At 45.8% G+C, this 24776-nt stretch overlaps 2 protein-coding genes across 6 annotated transcripts; one reads left to right on the top strand and one right to left on the bottom strand.

Annotated features, from left to right (window-relative positions):
• Positions 1-642: 642 nt before the first annotated feature.
• Positions 643-8165, bottom strand: dap3 (death associated protein 3). Its single transcript, XM_083988850.1, has 14 exons — positions 8113-8165; positions 6116-6346; positions 5905-5946; positions 4912-5025; positions 4715-4816; positions 4478-4586; positions 4282-4374; positions 4048-4178; positions 3247-3327; positions 2347-2511; positions 2180-2239; positions 1996-2085; positions 984-1101; positions 643-891 (listed from the first exon to the last, which is right to left on the bottom strand). The coding sequence occupies exons 2-14, from the start codon at positions 6128-6130 to the stop codon at positions 806-808; spliced, it is 1206 nt and encodes a 401-aa protein (XP_083844976.1). The 5' UTR covers positions 6131-6346; positions 8113-8165; the 3' UTR covers positions 643-805.
• Positions 8166-8317: 152 nt separating this feature from the next.
• Positions 8318-24342, top strand: LOC310999074 (uncharacterized protein). Of its 5 annotated transcripts, none has more exons than XM_083989385.1 (14): positions 8318-8764; positions 11756-12649; positions 13498-17674; positions 19203-19551; positions 19749-19922; positions 20008-20102; positions 20188-20261; positions 20349-20394; positions 20498-20538; positions 20643-20713; positions 20802-20983; positions 21568-21659; positions 21779-21921; positions 22014-24342. In XM_083989385.1, exons 2-13 carry the CDS (start codon positions 11963-11965, stop codon positions 21905-21907), a joined length of 6117 nt encoding a protein of 2038 aa, XP_083845511.1. In that variant the 5' UTR covers positions 8318-8764; positions 11756-11962; the 3' UTR covers positions 21908-21921; positions 22014-24342. The 5 variants fall into 5 exon arrangements, 3 of the variants coding, with proteins under 3 accessions (XP_083845511.1, XP_083845513.1, XP_083845512.1); XM_083989386.1 differs by lacking the exon at positions 8318-8764 and adding an exon at positions 11234-11455; XR_014596029.1 differs by lacking the exon at positions 22014-24342 and having other exon boundaries at positions 20802-20992; positions 21779-21907.
• Positions 24343-24776: the final 434 nt, after the last annotated feature.

Here is a 24776-nt window from a genome sequence, read left to right as displayed (position 1 = left end):
ATTATTTATTTATTTTTAGGCTTTTACAACATTTTGCATCTGAGCTGCCGAGATAAAACTGGCTTTGGGAAATACTTCAATGTGATTTCGCACCATAACTGCCTCACTTTTCCCCTTCTGATCTGAACAGTTTCATTTACAGAAAAATAAATGGTCATGATTTACATGTCAGATAATACCACTGTATTTTAAAGTTGTTCAACATGGTGATGAATGCTTTTCCATCTGACTTACAGTACAAATGTGCTAGGGCATAGTACAGTGTTTTCTTTTCTTTATCCATTTTTTTAGTCACCTGAATAATTTAATACAATTCAGCCTTAAATCTGTAAAGGTAAAGGTACTTTATTTGTCACATATATAGCTTGTACAGTGAGGTTCTTTCTCTGCATTTAACCCATCACTGAGGAGCAGTGGGCAGCCACGGTGCAGCACGGGACCAACTCCTGATCTTGAGCCAGTGCAATGTATTTAATTTTTGTGGGGTGGCTGCTGTGATTGAAATTTCACTATGGGATTAATATGATCTATATATCTTGCAATTAATGACTGCATAATAAAGTTAAGGGGGAAAAAAAGACTTACATTTATTCTAAAGTGGATCCCGTTTAACTTTGCTTTCACAGTTAAAAACAGACAGTCTTTAGTTTGTTCAACATTTTATTATCAAAGACACACATGCATCATAATTTACATATTATAGACATGGACGTTTGTATATTGATGTATTTTCAGGACACTGATATTGTTTCTGTGATATTTGTGTTTGTGTGTGTGTGTGCGTGGTTTAAGTCGGTCTGTGACTTCATAGGGAGGCACAAATTCGCTCCAACATGGTTGGATTTCTGTTGCTCAAAAAGATGAGTTCCTTCTTCCCATCCTCTGTTCGGCCTGATGAAGTAAAAACAATCCAAGTTAGTAAAATGGTGTCATTGCATGTTATAAGTGTATCATGGCAGAGCATCGGCATTAGTGTTATTTACTCTGTGGGTGCTGCAGCCACTGACGGTCCATATAATACAGGTAACAGCTCTCAAACTCCTTCTCACTGTAGTTGGACACGGACACTGGGACAAATGGGTCCATGCTGTCAAAACCTCTCTGATGAGCAGAACACACAGGAAGTCAGAACACAAGAAACCAAACCAGTCATCTTCAGGTGTATTTGACAGAGATGTTCACCAACAATGTCAGTATCATTATGCATGATCACAAAGTTCCTGCACGCCACAAGTTCTGTAATAACATTCAAACAAGAACAGATATCAGTATCCATATAATTCAGAGGCACTGTGGGAAGAAATCAATAATGCATATTTTTGGGTGTGTATAAACCCACTGAAAAATACAAGATAAAGTCAAGAAGTCGTGGTGGTGCCCAGAGGTCTAAATGATTCATTTTTATCCACTTTTAACATCTTAAGCTTTTTATTTGCTGAGACAAGTTCTGGTATATGACCCTACTTTGAGTTTTACAGTTCAATCACTGTCCGGCATAAATGGAGGAGGCGAGTGACGGTGATGGATTTACTTATGCATTAGGAAATTGATCTTGTGACATGCAGCAGATGGCAGATAAATACGACTGCAATAAATAATATAATAATCCACTATGACCACACAAGGCTACCAACAGGTACAGCTTGCAGCAACAACACAAGCTGAACAAACCAGACAGGGTGGAAACACATTCAAGGATTGATTCTGTTTATGTTAATGTTTCACCACGCTTCTCTGATATATTGAATACCAGTTTGTACTGAGACTCTGTTATGTAACAAACCATTCTGCCAGCACTATACTGGCTGTTTTAAATTGAGATATTCACCGGAACCACAGCAAAGCATATGACAGCCTTGGCCCCCCACCCTCAAGACTGGAGTGACACAGTCTTGAGGTCAGAATAGCAACTTTCTCACTAATGACCAAAGTTAGAGAAAGTGAAGAAAATACTAGAAGTTGAAAGCAAAGTGGTACAATAAAATGACCTCTCACCTCTCCAAGCAGCTCTTGAGGCAAGTATGCAGATTTTGAAGTGTAGAGAGACCCCGTCTGAGACAAAGTGGTGATGATGGCGCCTCCAGTCTGAGACAAGACAGTGAGTGTTAATGAGAAGAGAAAAAAAACATACAATATTCTCATGTAGCTGCGGTTAGCGCCTTTGGTGTGTTCTTCTCACCCAGTCGTTCTTCATCATCTTTCTCAGGTTGTAAACCAGAGTGAGCTCTTCTGGATCCACCTGATGGTGAGAGAGAGACACACATGAGACGTCTTGTCAGCGGAAAGGGAAACAGAAACATGACGACAAGTACGAGGCATGGCAGGATCGTGAATATGTCTCCTCACAGCGCTATGATCCTCCTTCTTGATGGTGGATCTTCCCCACAGGGCGTTGACACCATCCACAGTCACGGCCAAGCGGAAGTTTGACTCCGGCTGGCCGCTTTGCAGCCTCAGTTCCTTCATCAACGCCCCCACCACATCGCTGCTGCTCTTCACACGAGATATACCCTACAGCAGAGGAAACTCCATCATCAAAGTCTGTTGTATATGTAGTGTCAGTCATAACAGTAGGGAAATCTTAAAGACTGAAATTGTAACATTAGCAACAATAAATCCAAGCAACTGAGTTATGGTCAAGTAGCACAATTTCTCTCAATCCTGTCAGAATTCTTCAAATTCAGTGGGAAACAAAACACAGCATCTGTTTGTCTAACCTACTTTGTCAAATTATGTCTTGTCAGACATCTGGTTATCAGTATAAGATCTAACCACATTAATAAACCACAAAAAACTCACAGTATCACCAGAAATCTCCTAAAAATAGTCTCACTGACAAGCCAGGCCCAATACGACAGCACTAATGTCCTTGAAGTTTCCCTTGTCTTAGAGCAAACGAGATGCTAAACAGCAGCAGAGCAAAATGACTTGACTGCAAAGAGTGAGAATTTCACAGGCTGCATATAAATCCAGCTTGTTTTGGCCTTTGTCCGTGTGTGGCACGAAAATATTGTGCTGATCCATCACCGCGCTTAGTTCATTGACTATTGATCACCACTAAGCACAGGCAAGGCAATAGATGAAACTTTAATGATCCCTGTGGGGAAATAATCAGTCTGGCAGAGGGAAAGAATAGGTAACAGATAAAAATATGAAAATGTCTTGGAGGATGAGATAAACCACATCTCCAAGGAAGAGAAATATCACAAGCAAAAAAAAAAAACAGTCCAGTGTGAGAGGACTCACCTGATCCACCAGCTGTCCGAGTAAACTTCCCTCCTCAGTGAACTCCCTCTTTGTCCACATGTATCGCTGCTTTGTCTTTATCTGGGAAGGAAACAACACAGGGTCACTGACCATCTCTACACCGACTACATTCTCATTTGAGTTTGTGCACCAGGTTTCCAGTGCCTCTTTCCACGTGCAGGAAAAGTGGAAAAGGAGGTTTGTGGTTCATATAAAGGTTAAATGTCTCAGTTAGTTTGGCAATAATTATGTCCACTAATACTCTAAAAAAAAAGAATATTTAAGCTGCTCAGTGTTTCCTTGTTATTGAAGTTACTTGCAAGCATGTCATTATGTTGCTTTTTGAGGGATTTGTGTACTTGTAATAAGGTAGTTTTGACAGGCAATACAACAATACAGCAATACAGATCTGACTTTGGACTGTTTACAATAAAATGTCTGACTTTTCCATCAAATAACAAACTTAAAACTCAGTCGTGCTGCTTTGTTGCTACTGTGCTATGCAGAGAAGCTTAAATCCAAACGCCTTCTTTCTAAAGTTGCACACATGGGTAGACTCAGGTGGTATCATCAAGCTGTTTAACTGCTTTACATATATCAGCAACTGCTGTGAAGATGCAGCGGCGGCTCATTTAATGCCCATTAATGCCTAAGCGCTTGTTAATAATCTGACAAATTTTTGTTAAACTCCACAGGCCTCCTACATATATTCTGAATCATTAAATTGATAAATATGCAATGTAAATATGAACTGAGACCGAGGTCCGTAAACTAGACTGCCGCGTCGACTAAAAGACTTACTGTTGAAAGGAATTTCTCATTGGTGGTCTTGAAGCAGCGCAACCACTCAGCAGCTTGTAATGGTTGGTCAAAGCGAGAGGAGTTATAAGATGAGGGCAGCAGCTCTCTACAGTTCTTCACCCAGAGGTGGGCTGTGGGTGTAATAAAAACATAAAGAAGGTGTACAGGGGTTAACTATTGAAGCATTCTGGTTACTATTAAGCCATCAGTTGTGCGTGACTCTGTTTGTCTCACCGTCAGGAATATGCAACACCAGCCATCCCTGTGCATAGCAGAACTGGGCCGCGTGACACAGAGACATCGTCTTCCCACTGCCCTGCAGTCCGTCTGAACAGCTTGATAAGGTCAACGACAATCAACAAGTCAGGATCTTTGACAGTGTGGTCACTTTACTGTCTGTGTGAACGCCGCTGTGCCTTTCAAAGGATACAGAATAAATATCGCTGCACAGGTTTGCTGTAGTCTGTTTTCTTCAGGTAGGAGATGACCTCAAGAGCTGGCTGCCTCACCATTACACAGGCCTCATTGAACGTCTTTATCTAGAAAACCACACATGAAAAAAATGTCAGTAGAAAGTAAAGTAAAAGTAAGTAAAGTAAACTAAAGTATTATCTATGATCTAGTAAAACAAATACAAATTGTGCATGTTATACAAAAAAGACCCCACCTGCTGCTGATAGCGCCAGGGGAGGCCCCGAGGGAACAGAGTGCGGACGTGTGCGGCGGGAACAGTGTAATACTGTCCTATGTGTTTGTCAGACTGACATGCCTGGAGAAACACAAACAGTGAGTTCACTAGTTTAAAACCATAGATCACCAATCGCTCCATGTTGAGGACAGTAGTCGTCTGAACACTTGACTCACCGGATCATTCTCCTGCGTTCTGAAAACTGAGAAAGGCTCGGGCTCTGACTCTACAGCCACGGCCTCCTGCTGCTGCACACATCCACTGGTATGGAGGGTCCGCACATGGGACACCTGCAAAGGTTTAATAGAAGGATTATTTTTATTCAAGTGTCATAGAAGCTGCAAAATGCACAATGTATACATGCAAATAGAGCATGGCTGTGTTGATACAGGACAAAATAAAGTGAAGATATAAACCTGGAAATTGACTTGATACTAAGGTTGAATGTAAACATGGACTGTAATCTACTTTATCTGTCTGTCAAACAGACTTAAGATACTCAACTGGTATTTTCATAAAAACCTTAAGCTCAAATATCATAAATAACTTTTAAGTCAATTACAAACTCAGATGAACTCAGGTGAATCTTTTTGCAGTTTCTGTGGGACTGAATGGGCAAACAGAGTGTCCAAAAGAAGGAAGCACAATAAGGAAGCATAAATATTTCTGTTCTGATCACCATCAACTGAACAATTTCATGATTCAATATATTCTAATCATCAATTAATCAGTAGACTGCTTTGATTAAACATGTTATCCATTAAAAGTCAAGTCTTTTCTACAATTTAGGAGAAAAGCAAGATTAAATTCAACTTGAGAGAAAATAAGAAACCAAATGACATTTTTGCTTGAAAAGGAAAAAGAAATAGTTGCCGATTACTTTTCTGTCGATTGACTATTGATGTATGAACTAATAATAACATGGTCTTTCTGCATAACATATTTAACCAGTTATCAAACGACTGTCTATCTGAGGCAGTATATTTCGATGTAAACAGTGAAAACCGAACTTTGACAGTAACACCAGCTGCCTGACCCATGGTTACAGCTGTATGGCAGGTTTATTGACAGGCATTTGAATAAACCGATGCACAGAGATTATTGCACAGCACAGCTTATGTGTCTGTCTGCAGCTTCTCGTTTAAATCTCTTATTGGTAGTGACCTCACCGTTTGCCGTAGTCTGAAGGACAGTCTGTGAAGCGCCATGATCTGAAACACGGAGAAGGACAGTGTTATAAGTCACATTACCGGGACCAGAGGCTCCAAACCAGCAGGTAATGCCCACATCCACACCACGGTGCTGTAACCTTGTGTAAACTCTGAGCTAACAGCTAACACCGGCGCTGCGGAGCCGTGTGGCCACGTGAGGCCGTTTTACCTCCGTCCAGCTCATTGAACGTCGCCGGTGAAGTCTTCGGCTGTTGTCATGCAGAGACAAACGGGGTGGCTGTCGGGTTAGGTAGTCTGTAAACCGCACACCTCCAGGCCAAGTCAATGTGCCAGGGCCGTCATGGGCACCGCCATCATGCAGCACTGAGCAGGAAGTGACGTCACGCCATCACAAACGCGTTTGGCCAATCAGGTGTCAGGAACCAGGCGACAACAACAACTGAGGAAAATGGAGTTTATCAGACTTTGACATGTTTCACCTGTAAAAACAAACCCGTGCAGGTAGACTTCAGAGAGCTGCACACGCAGCGTGGAGGTGTTCAGTGTTTAATAAGCGGTTTAAAAGCTCTTAACGTGGCTGTTCTGACAAGAGTCCTGGGGGATTTGCCCACTTTGTATTCTTTAAACCAATAGTAAGGCCCAGTGGGGCAGCTACAGTACCTTCAATGTAATAATCCTAATTACCTATAGTGGCTCCAGAGAGATAAAAAAAAAAAAAAAAAAAAAAAAGACATTCCCCTTTTATAATATTCTAAAATATATAGGTTACAGTAGGCTATAATATTTGTCATATCCTCTACAAATATTTTTATTTTATTTACTAAATTCTTATATTCTACCAACTCCATAACATAGGCTACTTGCTTTCCTTGTATTCCACCTCAATTTGATCTTGATAATATTCTTACATATTGTATCTTTAATTTGATCTTTTTTTCTCTATTACATGCACTAGTCTGTGAATATTGTAACTAAACTGAACTGTGTATGTGTGTGAAAACCCCATATTTTAGTCTTTCTTTTCATTTAAAAAAACATAATGTTTGCTTGAAAGCTACAAACACAGTCTACAGCAATTCTTACAAATAATTTCCTGTATGTGAATGTCAAGTGAGGGCTGGACCCTGATGAGAGAGCAGCCCAAAGGGCTAAATTCATTCTAGTTAGGTCAAGAATATACACTGCTAAAAAAAAAAGTAGCCTACCTCTGTCGCTTTACCTGAGTCTGCTGAGGCTTCAAGGTGTCTTGACTTGTTTGAGCCATGGTGACCAGTGACAGCTGATGATAGGATGTCATCTTAAAGTACAGCATCAGACAACTGTACAGGCACCATGAGGGTGTGTCCTACAGAGGGACCCTTAATAATACAGTTTTGAAAACCATTTAGGTAGGTGATATTAGGCCTACCTCTAATAATCTTAACATAAAATGGTATGTTTGATTTCGTTGCAGACTAATGGAAATAGAACAAACCTAGTTGCTCACTGGGTATGGGAGAAGTTTGTGTGTAGTAGGCTACTTACTAGGAATAAGGATCACAGTGTAGCCACATCCACTGTGAAGAAGACAGGGGGGTAAGGGGGCAAATAACAACAAAACGGCAGTTTCGGTACTGCTGGTGTGACTATAGCCTACTACTTTTGCATTTTACTGCTATCTACTAGGAATTTAATATCACTATTGTTTATTAACTAATTACTAATTACTAATAAAAACATAAACATTCAAATCAAGTTAATTAATCTAAAACAATAGGCTATTAATTCATTGTTTGTAAAACACTGTTAATTAATTGTTTGTAAAACAATATTAATATTGTTTTAGGTTAGCTGATTTGAATGTTTAGCCTATATTAAAATGTAAAACGTGACGTTTGTTGTGTATTATGTAGATTTTGTGTTGCTCCCACTGCATGGAAACAACACTGCTCACAGTTTTGGATCAGTATTTTTTTTTTCTGGTGCGTCCTGCTAAAACAATCTCACAAATTAACTTTTTTTAATAAGTGCGCGGTTCAGCCTGCTCTGCTTTCCTATGTAAACTAAATCCGCTATTACATTACACGGCTCAACTTTTCAGCTGCTCCTCGGCTCCCACCAACCAACAGCCTATTTTAGCCAAGTCGTCGCCATTTTATTAAGCGTCTAAATAGCCCTCCCCAATCGCCTATTATGAACCGCAATGAGATCCTGTGCTGTATTCACCGTTTTATCCCCTCCTCTGGCCACATGAAAATGGCCACGCAGTTGCATTCCCGCACATCCACCAACCCCTCTGCTCCGTCAGCCTGTAACCACTGTAGCGCGCGCACACGCACACACACACTCACACACACACACACACACACACACACACACACACACACACACACACACACACACACACACACACACACACACACACACACACACACACACACACACAGTGCTGCAGCCTTCAGCTTTCAGCCCTGACACGTTAACAGCCTGTGCGCATATACGGAGAGAGCACGATCCGAGCCATTATCACAGGCGGGAGCGATGTAACTTTCCCCGAGAGAAGTGGCGAAATAGCAGCTCCGGCAGCGTAACCAGTCCGCCACCTAGCTGCGGAGACGCGCCGACGGAGATCTGTCGACTGTATGATTATGAAAACACCCGCGCCAATGTTGTTGCACAGCAGGCTCCGCGCTCCGCTGGCACCGAAACTCGGTTTTAGGAGGTGTTTTAACCTCCGCTGGCCTTAGTTATGTAATCAAAGCAACATCTAATGCACCAAAAGCTGTGGATCGCTGTCGGTGCGAAGAGGAGAGCAGGACAGCAACACCTTAACCTCCTGGCTGCCTGAAACGCAGTTGGCTCCGGGACGCGCTCTCGGGTAAGTAGCCTACGTAGCCTTATTAGAGATTGTCATGGCAGTCTGTATTAATGTGTGCAGGCCTGTCATCATCGGGCCAGCTCAAAGCGCACAGTTAGGTTATACGGGGAATTTGTGCATCCGCTTTGCGCTAATTTTATCCCTTGTTGCTGAGTGTGTTTGCCCCTGTGTTCTCCGTGCATGGTGATATTTCTTATTTCAGTGTTGCTGACACCAGCAGAAGGGCTAGCAGAGGACAGACAGGAGAGAGAAGGGGGGGAGAAAAAAAAAGAAAAAAAAGAAGGTGGCTCGGGACTAATCCACAAGCACATTCGTGCTACGTAGCCCCTCTCCCTCCCCTCCCACCCCCACCGACACCACTTCCATGTTGAGTTTCAGTGTGCAGCTGTGCATGTTTTTATTTTCACTGATTGTTATTAAATGTGCGATTCATTTCTATTCCCCGAGACGCGGGAGTGACGACAACAACAGCACGTGCATGTGTGTATCATTTGTAAGTGCGACAGCAGCAGGCGGAGAGTGATTTTCAAGAGGTGCGCAAAGTCATTATGGAAGAAGGAAGCTCCTGTTGACGTCCTCAGTAAAGCAGCGATAGGTTGCTCCAGTGCGGTAACACCCCCACTGCCCGTACTGTATCTACAGTAGCAACATCAGTCAGCCTACGCAGCTGCGACCTGGGTACACAATGTACGACCAACACACTTCTAATACACTAACTAATGTGTGTGTGTGTGTGTGTGTGTGTGTGTGTGTGTGTGTGTGTGTGTGTGTGTGTGTGTGTGTGTGTGTGTGTGTGTGTGTGTGAGAGGGAGAGGAGGAGGAGGAGGGAGTCTCACGTGAGAAACTTCCCCCTGTGAGAAGTTGAGGCTGCACCTATAGGCTGTGTGAGCCTCCATGGTGCTCAGTGTGTGTGTGTGTGTGTGTGTGTGTGTGTGTGTGTGTGTGTGTGTGTGTGTGTGTGTGTGTGAGATGCCATCACAACAGCACCCTAATTTCCTAAGGGAGGTGGGGGGGTTGGGGGTGGGGGGCAGGGCTGCTGTTGCTCCCGCTGTTGTCAGGCAGATGATGACAGTGGTGTTGTAGTTATTGATGATCACACCGTCATGGGATGGTGATGATGATGATGGCTTTGGAAATATGGTGGGCCATTATCTTGATTTAATCGTCGCCTCAGCGCTGCCGAGGAACCACACCGACTCCGGTGTCAAGTCCACCCATCATCCTGTCACTGGGAATAGCTTCTGGTCTAATGTTAGAATAATTTTGAGTTATGTTTGAGAGGTATAGCTCGGTAGAGTATAAAAAGCTATTAGTATGCACTTTGACTGGTGTTGAATGGATTTGCCCTTTTAAGTTTGAAAACCTGCCACTCATAGTCTCCTCTTATAGTCTCTTTTGCACAACACGATTGTGACCTGGAGGACTCCGGCTCCTCCTCCACACCTGGATCCTCTTCACTTTGCTCTCTCCTCAGGCTTCTGGACTTGAGGTTTCAGTAAAAAAAAAAAAAAAAAGTGGCTGCTGTTATTTAAGAAGACCACTGTCCATCTCTGCGCTCATTTTATTTTATTGTAAGGAGGTTTGGCCTTGGAAATGCTTTCCAATACGGTTACATAAGAGCAGTTACTGGAACAGATGTTGATTTGAGCTCAGTATGATTCAAGGAAAGGGTTTGGGTGTGGAGGGAACGAGAGGCACGAGAGATAGCCCACTGAGCTCTTAAATGAAAACATTATCTGAGATGCTCTTGTAAGTTTAAGAGGGCAGCTCAGTGTGTTGAGGGACAGACAAGCTATTTCATAAGAGGCTCTCAGGAGAGATCTGCAAGAATGCTTGGCAGGGTGTGTTTTATTAGAAAATGGATGAGTGTCTCCCTTAATGAGAGACTGTAATGAAGGAAGCGTGACAGAAGATGCTGCTTCCCTTTGAAACGTCAGGCTAGAAAACTGGGCGCGAGTGAGGGTGAAAGTTTCCCTGGTGGAGAGGGGAATGTTATTTTAGGGTGTGTTACTTTGCTGTAATGTCACATTAAAAGTCCATTTACAATGGGGTCAATGAAAAGCTTACTTGACTTAGAGGAAGCAATGGGAGGAGGAGGAATTTGCACTCCTTTCCAAAAATAAGTTTTACCCTTTCCTACGGATTTGTGTTACCACTACTGAAAGGGGAGGAGGGGAACGGTCGGACCGTGAATGGAGGGATTTAAGTTGGAGAGGAGAAAAAGAACGAAGTGGAGGAGGAAATATGGTTCTGATTAACATGGATACAGTGTATGAGTTGACCATTTTACTGTGTGGTCTACACACACAGAGGGAGAGGGAGAGAGCGAGAGAGGGAGAGAGAGTGGATGGGACTAATAGAGAATGCATGCAAAAGCTTTCTGCCAAACATGAAAAGGGGAGTTTCGGAGAGAAAAGAAAGTACAGCAGAGGGAAGGGTGGGAGGAGAAGTGCTTGTGGGAGTAGCTGAGAACAGAAGGCGCAAAGACAGTGGGGAGAGGAGGGGAGGAGACTGGATCAAGTGTTTGAATTAGTCAGGAGCTGATTGATTGATATATTGATTTTGGGGAAGCGGAGGCCGAGTAAGGATTAGGGCTCGAGTAGAACTGTAGAGGCTTAAGGAGTCTGTCGGCGTCTGCTGTTATTTACAGATTTGTTTGGAGAAAACTAGCTGATGGCGTCTTTGAAGAACGTGAGTACGTCTTTTCTTCCCGTCAGTGCCGACATTCTGGGAATCAGCAGCGTCGATTGGCCCCATGGGCTTTCTGTAGGATGAGATCATCTCTGTGGACACAGAGTTTAGCACCTCTCTACAGCTGCCTGCAGGAAGGGGACTTTCCCCCTCAATTCCTGTACTGCTACTATTCAACATCTGAGCTCACTGAAATGACTAATCACAGCTCTCTCTATCTTTCTGTCTGTCTGTCTGTCTTTCCCTTCCCTCTCTCTCTTTTTCTCTCTCTCTCTCTGCCTCAATCTTCCTCCCTCTCAGTTCGAGCCTGAAAGAGAAGAGAGAGACCTTCGCTGGATGAAGGCACCCAGCTGTGCTTGGACTGTTAGAGGATATTCTTTTGGAAATCTCCTGACCTACACCTGCATTCGTCTCTTTGCCCTTGACCGCGCTAACCCCACTGGGAACACTGGGAAGTGTTGAGACTGGGAACCCCACAGCATCCTGCTCCTCCCCCTGACTCCTCTGATGGACCAGAGAGTGAAGGGGGGAACCCCTCCGGCCACAAACTCCACTCTGGACCCCACCTCTGCACCCGAGGACTCTGAGCAGGACCAAGTGACAGAGAAAAAGAGAAGAGGTGAGGGGGAGAATGGAGACGTAGGGAAAAAGGAGGAGGAGAAAAGAGGAGCCGGGAGGAAGAGGGAAGGAGACAAGGGGGCAGTGCTGGAGCTGCTCATCGAGGGGCGCTGTGGAAGCGCAGGGCAGCAGCAGCTTCAGATCTCTGGCAGAGAGACCAGCTGCCCCGAGGGGAATGTACGACTCCGGATTGGTCTCCAGGCCAAACGCACCAAGAAGCCGCCCAAGATTTTGGAGAGCTACGTCTGCAAGCCCACCATCAGGACCTATCAGAGGCAGGGCAGGGGTGGGGGGCAGCCGAAGGGGGATGGTGACGGAGGAGCGGGGCAGCAGAGTAAAACCAGCGCTACCCCAGAGGAGACAACCAGAGAGCAACGCTCAGGCTTGGATGGTGTCCAGACCACATCCAAACAAACTGCATCTGCTGCCTCACCGCCACTTGCATCATCATCATTATCATCGTCATCATCGTCTTCGTCATCGCAGCCACTGTCGCTATCATCAACATTTACTCCAGCTTCCACCCCAGCCCCAGTCCCTGCCATTCCCAGCCAGGGGACGAAGTCTGCCAAACAGGTAAGGACAAGGGCCACTGTCCTTCTCACACATGCACAGATTCCCTTGATATGCCACCTGCTAGTTGAATTCAGCATGAAATGATAAACAATAAGGCGGCCAGTGCCTGAAGACGTTTGGTTTTTACAGTTTACCACTAGGCAAGCTTAAGTGGCGCATAATCGGCCAACTTTGTGCTCAGTTGTAATAAGGTCAAATGAGCTATTGTCTCAATGCTGAGGCTTAAGCAGCACATTTAAATAAACAGACCTATAAATAGGACAACAGCACAGCAACCACTTGGAGCTATTACAGACATTGGTCCATCAGTCCTTATGACAATCACCCAAGGGGAAGCTTATTGCTATAGCTGCACAAACGCCACTCGGGCTGCAGCATACCAAAATTACAGGACAAGTATGAAATGTCAAGCCTTCTCATCTGTATTAGTGGCAATTTATAGCTACCAATAGCACAGCTTTCTCTCTCTCTCTTTCTGTCTCTGCCAGGCTCTCTATATCTGTCCCTCTCTTCTATTTTTACATCCCCTCTTTTCTCTACCTGCTCTCATTTATCTTTCACTCCCCCTCTGTCCCTGTCCCACTCCCTTCCTCCCTGTTTCTCTGCCTTTGTATTTCTCCTTTCTGTGTCAACCCCATTCCTGTTTCCATCACCTCACCCTCTCCTTCTCCTCAGTATGCCCTCCTTTCTCTGCCTGATTGAGTCATTTTGTCCTCACTCTCTCTTTTAATGGGCAGACAAAAACAAAAGCATTTCAGTTATTGTCCTTCAGTGTTTTCTACAGCAAACTAATGGATGTCGCAGCCTTTGCTGTCTATGACAAGAGATTGCATGTTTGCATTCCTCAGGTTCCTATCAAACTGGCCGATAAGACAGAGGTGAACTCAAATGGCTCATCTGAGAGAGTGAAGAAAGAGAAGCTTCCTAATGTCAATGGCCAGCCTGTTCCTGCAGGACACAAACCCTGCTCATCCACACCAGACCAGACTCCCTCCGCTGCTCCCGCCACACCATGCATCCAGACACTCTCTGCATCAGAGACCAGAAATGAAGGAAACGCCTCCAAGAAACATAATGGTTTGGTCCAGACAGCGAGGCAGAAGGGACTGTCGAATGGGAAAGGCTCTGCTGACGTCCTTGGCACTTCCACCTCCTCAAAAATCAAAGCTGGGAAACACAGCAGTTCCTCCTCTGTTTCATCCGTGGACTCCTCGAGAAGACCTCAAGTCTCCACCAGCTCCCACAAAGAACTTAGCCAGTCCAACAAGAGTAGGTCGGCCTCTCCCTCTTCTCCCTCAGTCACCCCTAAACCACAGTCCTCCCCCTCCGCCGATCGCTCCTCTGCCCAGTCCCAGGATCAGGATCCCTCAATGCAGCCCTCACTAGAGAAAGACAGAGAGAAAGAGAGGAAAGCAAAGAAAGAGAAACGCAAAGACAAAAAGTCAAAGCGAGATAGACTGGAAGCTGAAAGAGTAAAGAGTGAGAGCAAAAAGGAGACAGGCAAGAAGAAGAAAAAGGAGAAAGGGAAGGATGGGAAATCAAAGCATGGTAAAGAAAAGGTTGAAAGACATAGAGCTGATGATATTTGGGGGGATGAATTAAAGACTGAAAGAGGAAAGGCTGAGAAAAGGAGGGACAAGCTTAGTCCCGATAGACAAAGAACAGAAGATAATAATGTCAAATGTAGTGAAACAGTTGATAGTGGCAAACTAGATAAAATCTGTAAAGTAGCGAGTACAGGCCGAGCAGAGGAGAAAGACAAGACCGAGGACAGTTGCAAGCCAGTTAAACAAGCTGAGCCAGCAACAACAACAGGTGATACCAGTAAATCAAAAGAACAAGACGTCTCGAAACATTCAACTGTGCCTCCAAGCCACCCCTCCTCTTTTGCCCCTCCCTCTGTGCCCACTCCCTCTGCCCGTGCCCCTGTTTCTCCCCCTTCTTCCCCCCTAGAGCAAGACAGCCGACCGCTCAAGAAACGTAAAGCCAGACGGCCCAGCTGGACCAAGCTGGTGCACCGGGCTCAGAGGGTGGAAAATCAGGAAGCCCCTTCAGATTCCCAACATAATCCTTTACTGAGTTTCCCCCAGAACCCCAAGACGTCCCTTCCTGCCAAGGCCACTGCTCAGCTGACCGATGAGTCACACCCAACTCCGTCTAGCTCCTTAACCAGCAGCTCTTCTCCTCACTCTTCTGCAGGCAAACCTCAGTCCCCAAAGCAGAGTCACCCAACAATAGACCCGAGCCCCCCTGCATCCAGATGCCCCGTCACCCCTGCCCGAAAGAGGGGCCGTCCTAAATCCCACAGCTCTAGCTTAGAAGAGCCTCCCTCAAGACTTTCACCGAAGGCTATACCAGCTGAGGTGCCTCCTCTGGGGTGTAACGGGATTCAGAAAGCCCCTGTATTGGAGCCAAGTCCAATACTGCAGTGTGCCGCTCCATCTAAATCCAGCCCCAAGAAGCGTGGCCGTCCTCCCAAACGACCCCTCCCCGAGGACCAGAGTGGAGATGCACTGAATCACAATGATGATACAGACAGGAGTAAAGATTTTCACCCTCCTGAAAAGGGGAACAGGCAGCTAAAGATCAGGCGGCTGATTAATGAGATGAAGAAAAGAAAGAAGAGGAGACTTCACAAGGTAATGCTGTCTGGGTATGTCGGAGAGGAGGCAAGGGGAGGCGAGGCAGCAGATGGCGAGACCTCTCTGAGAATGTGTAAATCAATAGAGGCTACAACAGTACACACACTCTCAGCCCTGTCCTCGTCCTTTGGGAGTAAGCTGGGCCCTCAGATCAATGTGAGTAAGAGAGGCACCATCTACATGGGGAAGAGGCGAGGACGCAAGCCTAAAGTCCAAACGGCTAACCTGAATTCCAACTCCCAGAACCCCACTCAGTCGTCGTCTCTGTTCACCAATCCCTCTGAAACTTCTCTCTTCTTGTCCGCTCAGCCCCAGCCTCCTCCCTCTCACCCCTTTCCCTCTCCGTCTCTTACCCACTCCAGTGGGGCCCAGAGCCCTTACAGTGAGGGCAGCCTCACAGAACCACAGTCATCGTCCTCCTTACTTTTCCCTCACCCCTTCTCCCTCCCTTCGCCGTCATCCTCCTGTACCTCCCCTCGTCCTCCCTCCTCATCCTCCCTCTCTCCCTTTGTGAAGAAGAGTTGTCCATGTCAGGGGAGGCATCACTTCCCATTTCACCAGTCGTCATGTAAGCTCGCCTGTCCCACCCCTCCGCTGCATCACACGCCTGGCTCCCCTGGCCACTTGAAAGAGGCCACCCCCTCCCCGAGGAGTGAGTCTCACAGCGAAGAAACGCTGCCCAGCGACAGTGGCATTGGAACGGATAACAACAGCGTTTCGGAGAGAGGGGAGATGAGGGGAGCTCGAGGCATTCTCAGGTTGGGTCAGGGGTCGGGGATGATGCACGGGGGTCAAAGACACCCCTCCTCTCTTGTGGACCGTCCCTCTCCTGTCTCCTCACCCCCCTCTCATATTCCCAGACACGCTAACCCAATCAGCAAGTCAAGTCCTGTGGAGCGGCACCGAGACAGACACCGGCACAGGCGGAGGGATTACGACTGCTCGTCTTCATGCACTTGCCTGTGCCCCTGCCCCTGCCCGGGACACAATACGTGCACTCATTCGGACTATTATCCGTGCCTTGGGCACAATGCACTGAAGAGACAGAAAAATAAACATAAGAAGAAGCACCAGCAGCTGCACATGCAGGATCCAGAGTTCCTGGCCGAACTAGAAGATCTGATCGGCCAGTTCAGCGAGGTCCATATCGGGCGGCGAAGTTGGGTGAGGACTGGACTGGGACAGGGCTTTGACGGGAGTGGGAATGCTCCTGGAGGAAGGCGCCATCACCCCTCCTCCCATTCTCTCCGCTCTAATATCTTCAGGATCAACCTGAATGGGTTCTACTCGCCTCACCCTTCGTCTTACCCCGCTAATCCCTCCTTCTCCCCCCAGCCTTTCTACCCCTGCCAGCCAGTGCATTGTAACAGGAAGCCGGACCGCAGACAGTGTGGCTGCCCGTCAAAGTTCCAAGAGACCATTGAAAATATGGGCTTTTACAGCAGCTATCCCCCAGCCACAACACTTTACCACCACCTCCCCAGCTCCTACCCCCTTCCATCTCCTCACCAGTATGCGCCCCATCAGCCCCACCATGCCCACTTCCTCCTCAACCCTGCCAGATTCCACAGGCGCAGGAGCAGGTTGCTGAGAGAGGGCACTTTGGGAGGAGAGGTGGAGGGAGATATGGGAGGAGGCAGCGGAGGAGGCCCACATCTCAGCTCAGGGTTCACATCCAGCCTCTCCTGTGGCTGTGGGAGGAGCGAACACAAACACAAACATAAACACCGGCACCGGCACTGCGAGAGGGACATGGATGACGAGGAGGAGCTGCACGAGGACGAGGACGAAGACGGCATGGAGAGAGAGGGGTTGGCCGGTTCAAAGCCGAGGACTGGGTTCATTCTGGGGCAAGGAGAAGGAGGAAGGAAGGGGACAAGAGGAATGGGGAGCATGCTGTCCAAAGAATCGCCTTGGTTATGTGAGAACGGAAACGATTCCTTCTCGTCCGCAGCTGCCGCGGCATCGTCATCCTCGGCGGAGAGGTACAAACACTCCTCTCTCACCTCTGTGGGGCTGGGCTCCTCTCACCTGTCGTCATTCGGAGGAGGCTGGGGAGGCCTGGGCCAGAGCTGGATGAAATTCGGGGGTCTCGGGGGGTCAGGATTTGGAAACTCAAACTCCAGCTGGAGAAGCTTCAGCGGGGAGCAACGTGCAGGCAGGCTGATCGCGTCAGACGGAGAGGACGAAGACGGCGAGGACGATCAAGAGTCACACCTGTACAGGGCGTCTCCCTCCCCGACACACACCAACCTGTTCACATCCGCTGCCATGGCAACAGGTGGGAGGGGTTCAAGGAGCGGATTGGCCAGTAGGAACTCAGGAAGTGAAGAGAGGTCATGGAGGAGAGATGAGCCGGCTTGGAGAGAGAGGAGAGAAGCAGGTGAGGATGCTCCAAACTATTTCATTAATAGATATGTGAATGAATAGATCAGTGACATGTCTGTGCTTCTGTTTGATGACTCACAATGAGGTAATGTTAGCATTAGAGCTAAAGCTGGTGCAGATACTTGGACAGAGAAGCAGTGTTTGTGTTTCACTGACTGGAAGTGAATGAGCTGTGAATGCACTGTTGAATTCTGCTTTTTTTTTCATCTCCAGAAATTATCAACATGTCGAATACTGACAGTAATCTAGACACTATGGGAAATCTAACATCAACCGCAATAGAAATACAACAGTAGCAACCAAATAATGACAGCAAGCTGAGTGAGGAGGTTTTATGCCAAGAGCCTCTTTTCACTCGCTGCGTATGACAGATTTTTTATATTTGCACAATGTGGAGACGAGGCTGTGGCACTAAGACTTTGCCCGCTATAGTGAGTGGCAGCGTTGCTTTTTCTCAGGTGTTGTTGAGCCACACATCAAAGCCTGGAGGGTGTCTGAGAGGAAATCAGACTCCGTTCTTTTTATAGCCAATTTCAGACTCCCTGTGCTGTGCAGTGGACGTGCCTGACACACACGCACAAATGCAACCGCTCAGCAACCACTCTCAGTTGGAATTTTTTAAAAAGTGTTATAGCAGGAGGGCATCATCTTGATGGGAATCTGCCAGAAAAATCTTTGAAACCTTTCCCCGTCTGCAGCAAACCACACACTGTTGCAGCCCGGGGCTACCCAGTGAACACAGTCATTAGTTAACCACCAGATTGGCTATTTAAAGCCTGGCCTATCCCTCACTGCTCGCCAACAGGGCCTATTTGACTTGGAAAAATCCAATAAGGAAAGAGTGGTCAGTCTTGTCAGGGACTGTGGAAAATGGAACAAAAAGATAGATGACCTCAGGAGTGATTGATGAAGGAATAGCACTGGGGTCAGGATGGGGGCAAAGAGAACTCATGAGGGGAAAATTTTTGTTTTTGCAAGAAGTGGAATACATTTGCCATCAGTTCATCGTCTAACTAAACACACATGTGTTTTAAAGTACAGCATACTTACAGGGGCAGACACACACATACACACACACACTTTTCTCTCTCTCTATCTCTGTCTGCTCAGCTCTTCGAGATCATGAGCCACATTAACTGAATGTGCAAAAACAATTTGTGCAAAAGAGTGCATACGTGTGCACGCTCGCATTAAAAACTATGCATGGCACACAGTGTTTTTGTCCATTCTTGTGGGTTTTTTTCTGCTGCGTGTGTGAGCGCGTACATAAATCACTTGTTAATGCATTTCCCAGAAGTGATCTGGTCAGAGGAAATGTGTCGTGACTCACCTAATCTGTGGGCCATCTGCATGACTCAGCCTAGACTGGCCTCACCTCACACCTCCTGCCGCCTCGATTGCTGATCCACATCTGTCTCATTTCCCCTCCGCCACTTAAACACCCCCACCCCACACCCCCCACCCCCTCCGTCCCCCTCAAACCCCCGTCCCACCCCTCCCTCTTTTTATTCCAATGACTGCAGGTTTACAAGGTGACTCAAGGAGCCGGGGGCTGCAGAAAAGTGTGCCAGCACCAGACAGCGTGGTGGTCAAAAACAAAAGAAGGCCAGGACGGCCCAGGAAGCACCCACTGCCCTTCGCTGCATCCTCCCCCACACACTCATCCGCAGCTCCTTCCATGTCATCGCTCGACCTCTTGCCAGGACGCAGCCAAAGCAGAGAGGGAAGAGAAGTGGGAGGGAGGAAAGACGAGCGAGCGCCAGAGAGAGACGGAGGGGGCGACACAGTGCAGCAGGTGACGGAGCTGGAGCTGCAGGCCAGGAGGAAGAGAGGACGGAAGAGAAAACATGGTGACTCCCCCTGTCATCAGAGGTAAACAAGCACAACTGCATTAAAAAAAAAACAACTAAAAAAACACCTGAGCTGGTTGATTTGAAAATTCAATACAACCACTCACTATTGCTATATTAACCTATTGTTTTCAGCACTGTGTGCTAAACCAGTGCCTTTTCTTTCTTTCTCTTTTTCCTCTCTATCATTCTATCTCTCTCTTCATGCTTTCCTTTTAGTGTCGCCGTGGATAAACCTGACAGTGACACCCCCCCTGAATGCTTTAGCCAATCGGATGTGGACCAGGCTTCGTCCCAGCCAGTAACCATCCAAAGAGAGGAGAGAGCAGATAGTCCTCCCAGGAAGAAGTTTCTGATGGCCGGTCTTTACTCAGACGATTACAAGACTACAGAGTGAGTTGATAGAGTTCATTAACATTTCACAACATTTTTTTCAGTTATTGGGTTTTGTGTTTATTTATGTACGTATGTCTTCCAGCCCTCCATCTAATGGCCAGCAGGTTTGCAAAGAGAGTTTGGAGTACACTCCAGGGGAGCACGAGTACAGCCTGTTACCTGCTCCCCTACATGTTGGTGAGTATGTCGGAAAACGCAAACACTGCTGCTCACTGCTGTTACAGCTGTGTCTGTCCAGCTAAACTGCCTGTGTGTCCTCTAGGGAAATACCTGAGGCTGAAGCGGATTCATTTCCAGTTACCATATGACGTTATGTGGCTGTGGCAGAACAACCAGGTATTGTTTTTGCCCCTTGACACAGACGTAGCTTTGTGGAGTATTACAAATATACATGGATGTAATTCTCGCGTTGTTTGATGGCAGCTTCACAGTCAGCCTGCTGTCCCACTGAAGAGGAAGCGGCGTTACTGTGAGTTGCCACTATCAGACGTGTTATCTTCCGCTCTACTTGATGGGTCAAATCAATACCCTCGTACTACATCTAACTGTTTTTCTTTCTCTGTTTCACGCAGGCCGGATGAAGGAGAGGATGGTTTCCTCTCATAAGATAACGGTAAGTTCACGTTGTTTTATGTCTGTCAAGATTGTAACTTTAATAGATAATTATCTGAAACTGTGAAACAAACTTCCTCCGTTTGTTTTTGTTTTATCGTACAGGAAGAGAGCTCTAGTGACATCACCAGCCTGTTCCCTCACCTCGACATGGAGCCTCTGACCAGCAGTGAGAGGTATGGAAAGAATTCACATTTCGAGTCATTGCTGAACTAATGTCACCTAACATTTCTCTCCCCCCCCCCTCCCTGTGTGCTGGGCCAGGAGCTTTGTGGTGAAACACCACGTGTTCCTCGTGAGGAACTGGGAGCTCGTGAGAGACAGACAGATCCGACTGAGGATAGAGAGGGAGAGGGAGAGGGAAAGAGACGCAGAGGGGGAGGAGACGGACTCACAACATCTGTCCTATGATGGAGCCAATGGGGACGACAGCCACATCAAGTCAGGTCCATGAAGCAAGTGTGTGTGTTAGTTTTTGTTTCTGTAGGTGTTTGTGTATGTATACGTGTATGTGGTTGAGCTCTACTCTACATTTTTCTTTTTCTTTTTTTTTTTTACTATACATCTGTACAGACTTCCTTTTGTGTCCCGTGTTGGTGTCTTTTACTATATGTCTGCATGCATGTGTGTGTGTGTGTGTGTGTGTGTGTGTGTGTGTGTGTGTGTGTGTGTGTGTGCCTGTGATCTGCTCACAGCCCGTCATACTCATATTTGGCTTGTCTCTCTATATCATATTCAGCAGCACAAACTAAGCAGTTTTCCAACCACAGAATTTCAGCCTGCAGAAATGTTTCCCCATTTCTGTCATCCACTGCTGGTGTCCAACAACTCAGCAGGCATCAACTTTCCCCATTAGCAGTGAAACCACACAGTTTCCATCAAAGGCTCCCTGACTGATTGCGGCTAGGAATCAAGGAGAAATAAGGACATTGGCATAATTACAGCTATATCTGTAAAAGAGATGATGTGCTGTTTTTTCCCTCTTCCACTCACGCCTTCGCTAACATACAGTTTGCCCTCTGACCCTCAGATCAGCATGTGGGGGTGGAGGTGACGGTTATCAGCAGTGACCCCCACCATCAGAGTCAGGACACCTCCAGCTCGCTCACTGCCAGCCCCTGTGTGAGTTAACAGCACTGCCCACGTTGAAAAAACAAACAAAAATCCTTTAATGAATGCAAATTTCAACAAGGATACAAAATCTGCTTCTGCAATTAGTTGTACATACTTGTTGACCACAGCACACCAAAACCCAGAGCAGAGAAGAGGAGGAGGGAGAGGAAGAAAAACGAGGGGAGGAAGAGGTCTGCAGCAGAGAACAGAGGAGGAGACGGCTCAATGATTTACTTTTGACCCTGCAGCATTCATAAGCTAACAGAGGGAGGTAAGTAGCGCATCGGATACAGAGAGAGGGTTGACACAGTATTGGTAAAGTAATATGCATTGTTTTACTGATAGTATCTTGCCTTTATGTAGGTGGGACCACTCTGACAAAGGGACCAGGCCCACCACTGGACAGATGGACACAAACTGATGTCTCAGCCACTGCTATCGACAGCAGTTAGTGCCGCAAAGAAGGAAGCAGAGGATGGAGAAGGGATATGGGGAGAATTATTGAGACTGAAAAATGCAAGAAAGACATCTCACACACTGACAGATGAGTGTGTTGAACCTAGCGCTCTGAAGGGCATCACACCAAGGATGGAACCATGGCAACGCATCTTTTGTCCAAGCGGCGAGGGATGAGAGAGGCAGAGACAGACTGTCCCGGATAAGAGAGAGAGAGAAACAGACCAGCTGAAATGAATTTGCACTAGTGCTGGATGAACAAGCACACTAAAGACTGTATGTATGCTGAGTGGACACACTATAAACGCACACACATACACTTTGATCGCTCTGACTTCAGCACCTTAAGCAAACTGGGAAAGACAGACATCGCGCGGAGATTGAAAGTGGACATATATAGTACTCAGCATTTCGGCTCTGAAGTTTCCGAGAGACAAGGAGCTCACAAGCTGCCCAGGGGAACAAAAAATGTAGCCTGGGCCCCTAAGTAGGTCAAAATTGAACCCTCATTTACTCGTTAGGGTTTCAAAGTCATATTGCACCTTTGGGAAATGACACAAGGAGAAGTGAGCTGGTTAAACTCTGTTGAGACAGTGTTAGGGTTTTTTTTTCTTCACTTTACCAAGACAGTGTCTGCTATGTACCAGTGAATAGGCAGGGGAGGGGGTGGGCTTAGTGATAGGAATTTTGGCATCGCTGCAAGAGAATTTCTAATGAGGTTTTAAGAAAGAAGTTATTTTTGAAAAAAAAGAGAAAAAAGAGCTTGAGAAATGTCTGCTAAAGAAATGGACAAAATATATTCATGATAGGAATGTTTATTGTTGACTATTTTCAGTATTGCTTCCTGGGGAAGGGAGAGAGGGGTAAAAAAAAGTGTTTCTGTTTACTTCAGACTGCCTTTGAGAATGTTTAGCTCTTTGCTTCAGAGCATTGACAATCAGAATGTCCTCGGGGGGAGAAAGGAGAGAGGAAAGGCAATGAAAACTAGAATTGATTCGCCCCAAATGCTCTGTAGAAGTGCCATGTTGTCTTGTGTACGTACCTAAGCGAACTCATGCAGTCTTTAAAAGCAATATCTCTGATAAGGACTATATAAGGACTTCTTTTGTTATGTTGTTGTGTTTTTTTGTTTTTTTTTAAGTTGTGAATATTTGAGGATTGGAGGTCATTTTTTCTGTACAGATGCATCGTAGATTGTTCTCATCTTAGGAACATTGGGCTAATCCACCTAGTGGAAGTAACCATAAGCGTTTAGTTTCATGTGAATGTACATAGAGAGAGACCTGTTTTCCTTCTATCAGCAGTAGCGTGTAAAATTAGTACTATACATTACAATATTATTGGGATTATACATAAAGGTTAATAATCAAATCTTTCATTTTACTAAGACGTTTTTAACCAGTTATACAGCTGACCAATATATCAGACATTTCTCCTTAAAATTGACTATGATTGTATATGATTTTTTTCTTTTTTTTGTAGGATTGCATAATTTGTCTTTTTTTTTTAGCTGAGTGTACTTTTTTTAATTGGTCAGACAATCAGTGACGGTGAGTTAGTTTTTCCAGTGTTAAATTTCTGCTCTCTTTCAGTAGTGTGGCTTCTAATAACAAGCCAAGAAAGTGCAATTTCTTTGACTGTTTACATACTGTATGTATATTTTTCCTCTTTCCTTTTTTAACTAAGAGCACTACATTATTGCCAGTGGATGATTAACTTTATAGCAAAGGTACATATAAAGAGTTATTTATCTAGTTTGCATGACATGTAACCTTTGCCTGTTGCCTCTGATAATGTGCATCTGTAAAACAAAACATCAAAAACAGTTATAACTCAACGCCATAGAATGTCAGCTCAGACCTTTTGCCTATCCATAATAATAAAAGCATTTTATGTCTACTAGTACTAAATCCTGCAGAGTCTGTGTATCAGTCCACACAACAAGGCCTCCCTCTTGTTGTGTGTGTTTTTACTGCAGTGACGTTAATCAGCTTGAGCTAACAGTGCTATCTAGTGGTGTTAGATTGTATATCTCGCACCGTGTTGTCCTCCATAATGACCCACAATGGAGGACACTATCAAAGAAACACGGTTACAAGATGGGGGAGGGCTGCAGCTCGCTCTGGAGATTTACTCTCCTCTTCCTGTCCTTCACGACGGTCCGAGGGCATCCTTGAATCGTTTTGATCTGAGCAAAGAAAGCGAGAGGAGTCTCCTGAAGTATTCCCTCAGCTCTAGCTCAAAAGGGGCCGAATGTTTCATTCGATATCTAGTGTTTTACAGAGAGCTCAATCACCAGTCTTCACTTCCTTTGCAATCTGATACATGCAGGTAGCTTCCTGTCACATTTCAGTCAACAACACATACAGGACGTCTCATTTATGTCAGATATTTTCAGAATTGAATCACCCCTTACTTTTGTTTTTCAGTGGCATCGTATAAACTGCTTATTAAAACTTTATTCCAACAATTATAGGGCAAAAATATGACTCAAACAGTTGAGCGAGACTGGTTTATAATGATGATTTTATTTGGTGTATTTACAAACAAGCACATGCAGGAGGAGGACAGTGACTGACACTAGAGGGGCACTCAACTAAATGCAATAGTAAGACACAGGGGGGAGGTCTACAGGCTACATGACACCAGTGAGAGAAAGAGAGGAGGAGA

The sequence above is a fragment of the Trachurus trachurus genome, assembly GCF_905171665.1.
Source record: "Trachurus trachurus genome assembly, chromosome: 16".
NCBI lineage: Eukaryota > Metazoa > Chordata > Actinopteri > Carangiformes > Carangidae > Trachurus > Trachurus trachurus.
Note: the sequence above shows the minus strand (reverse complement) of the source record. Positions and strands in the feature narration are given on the sequence as shown.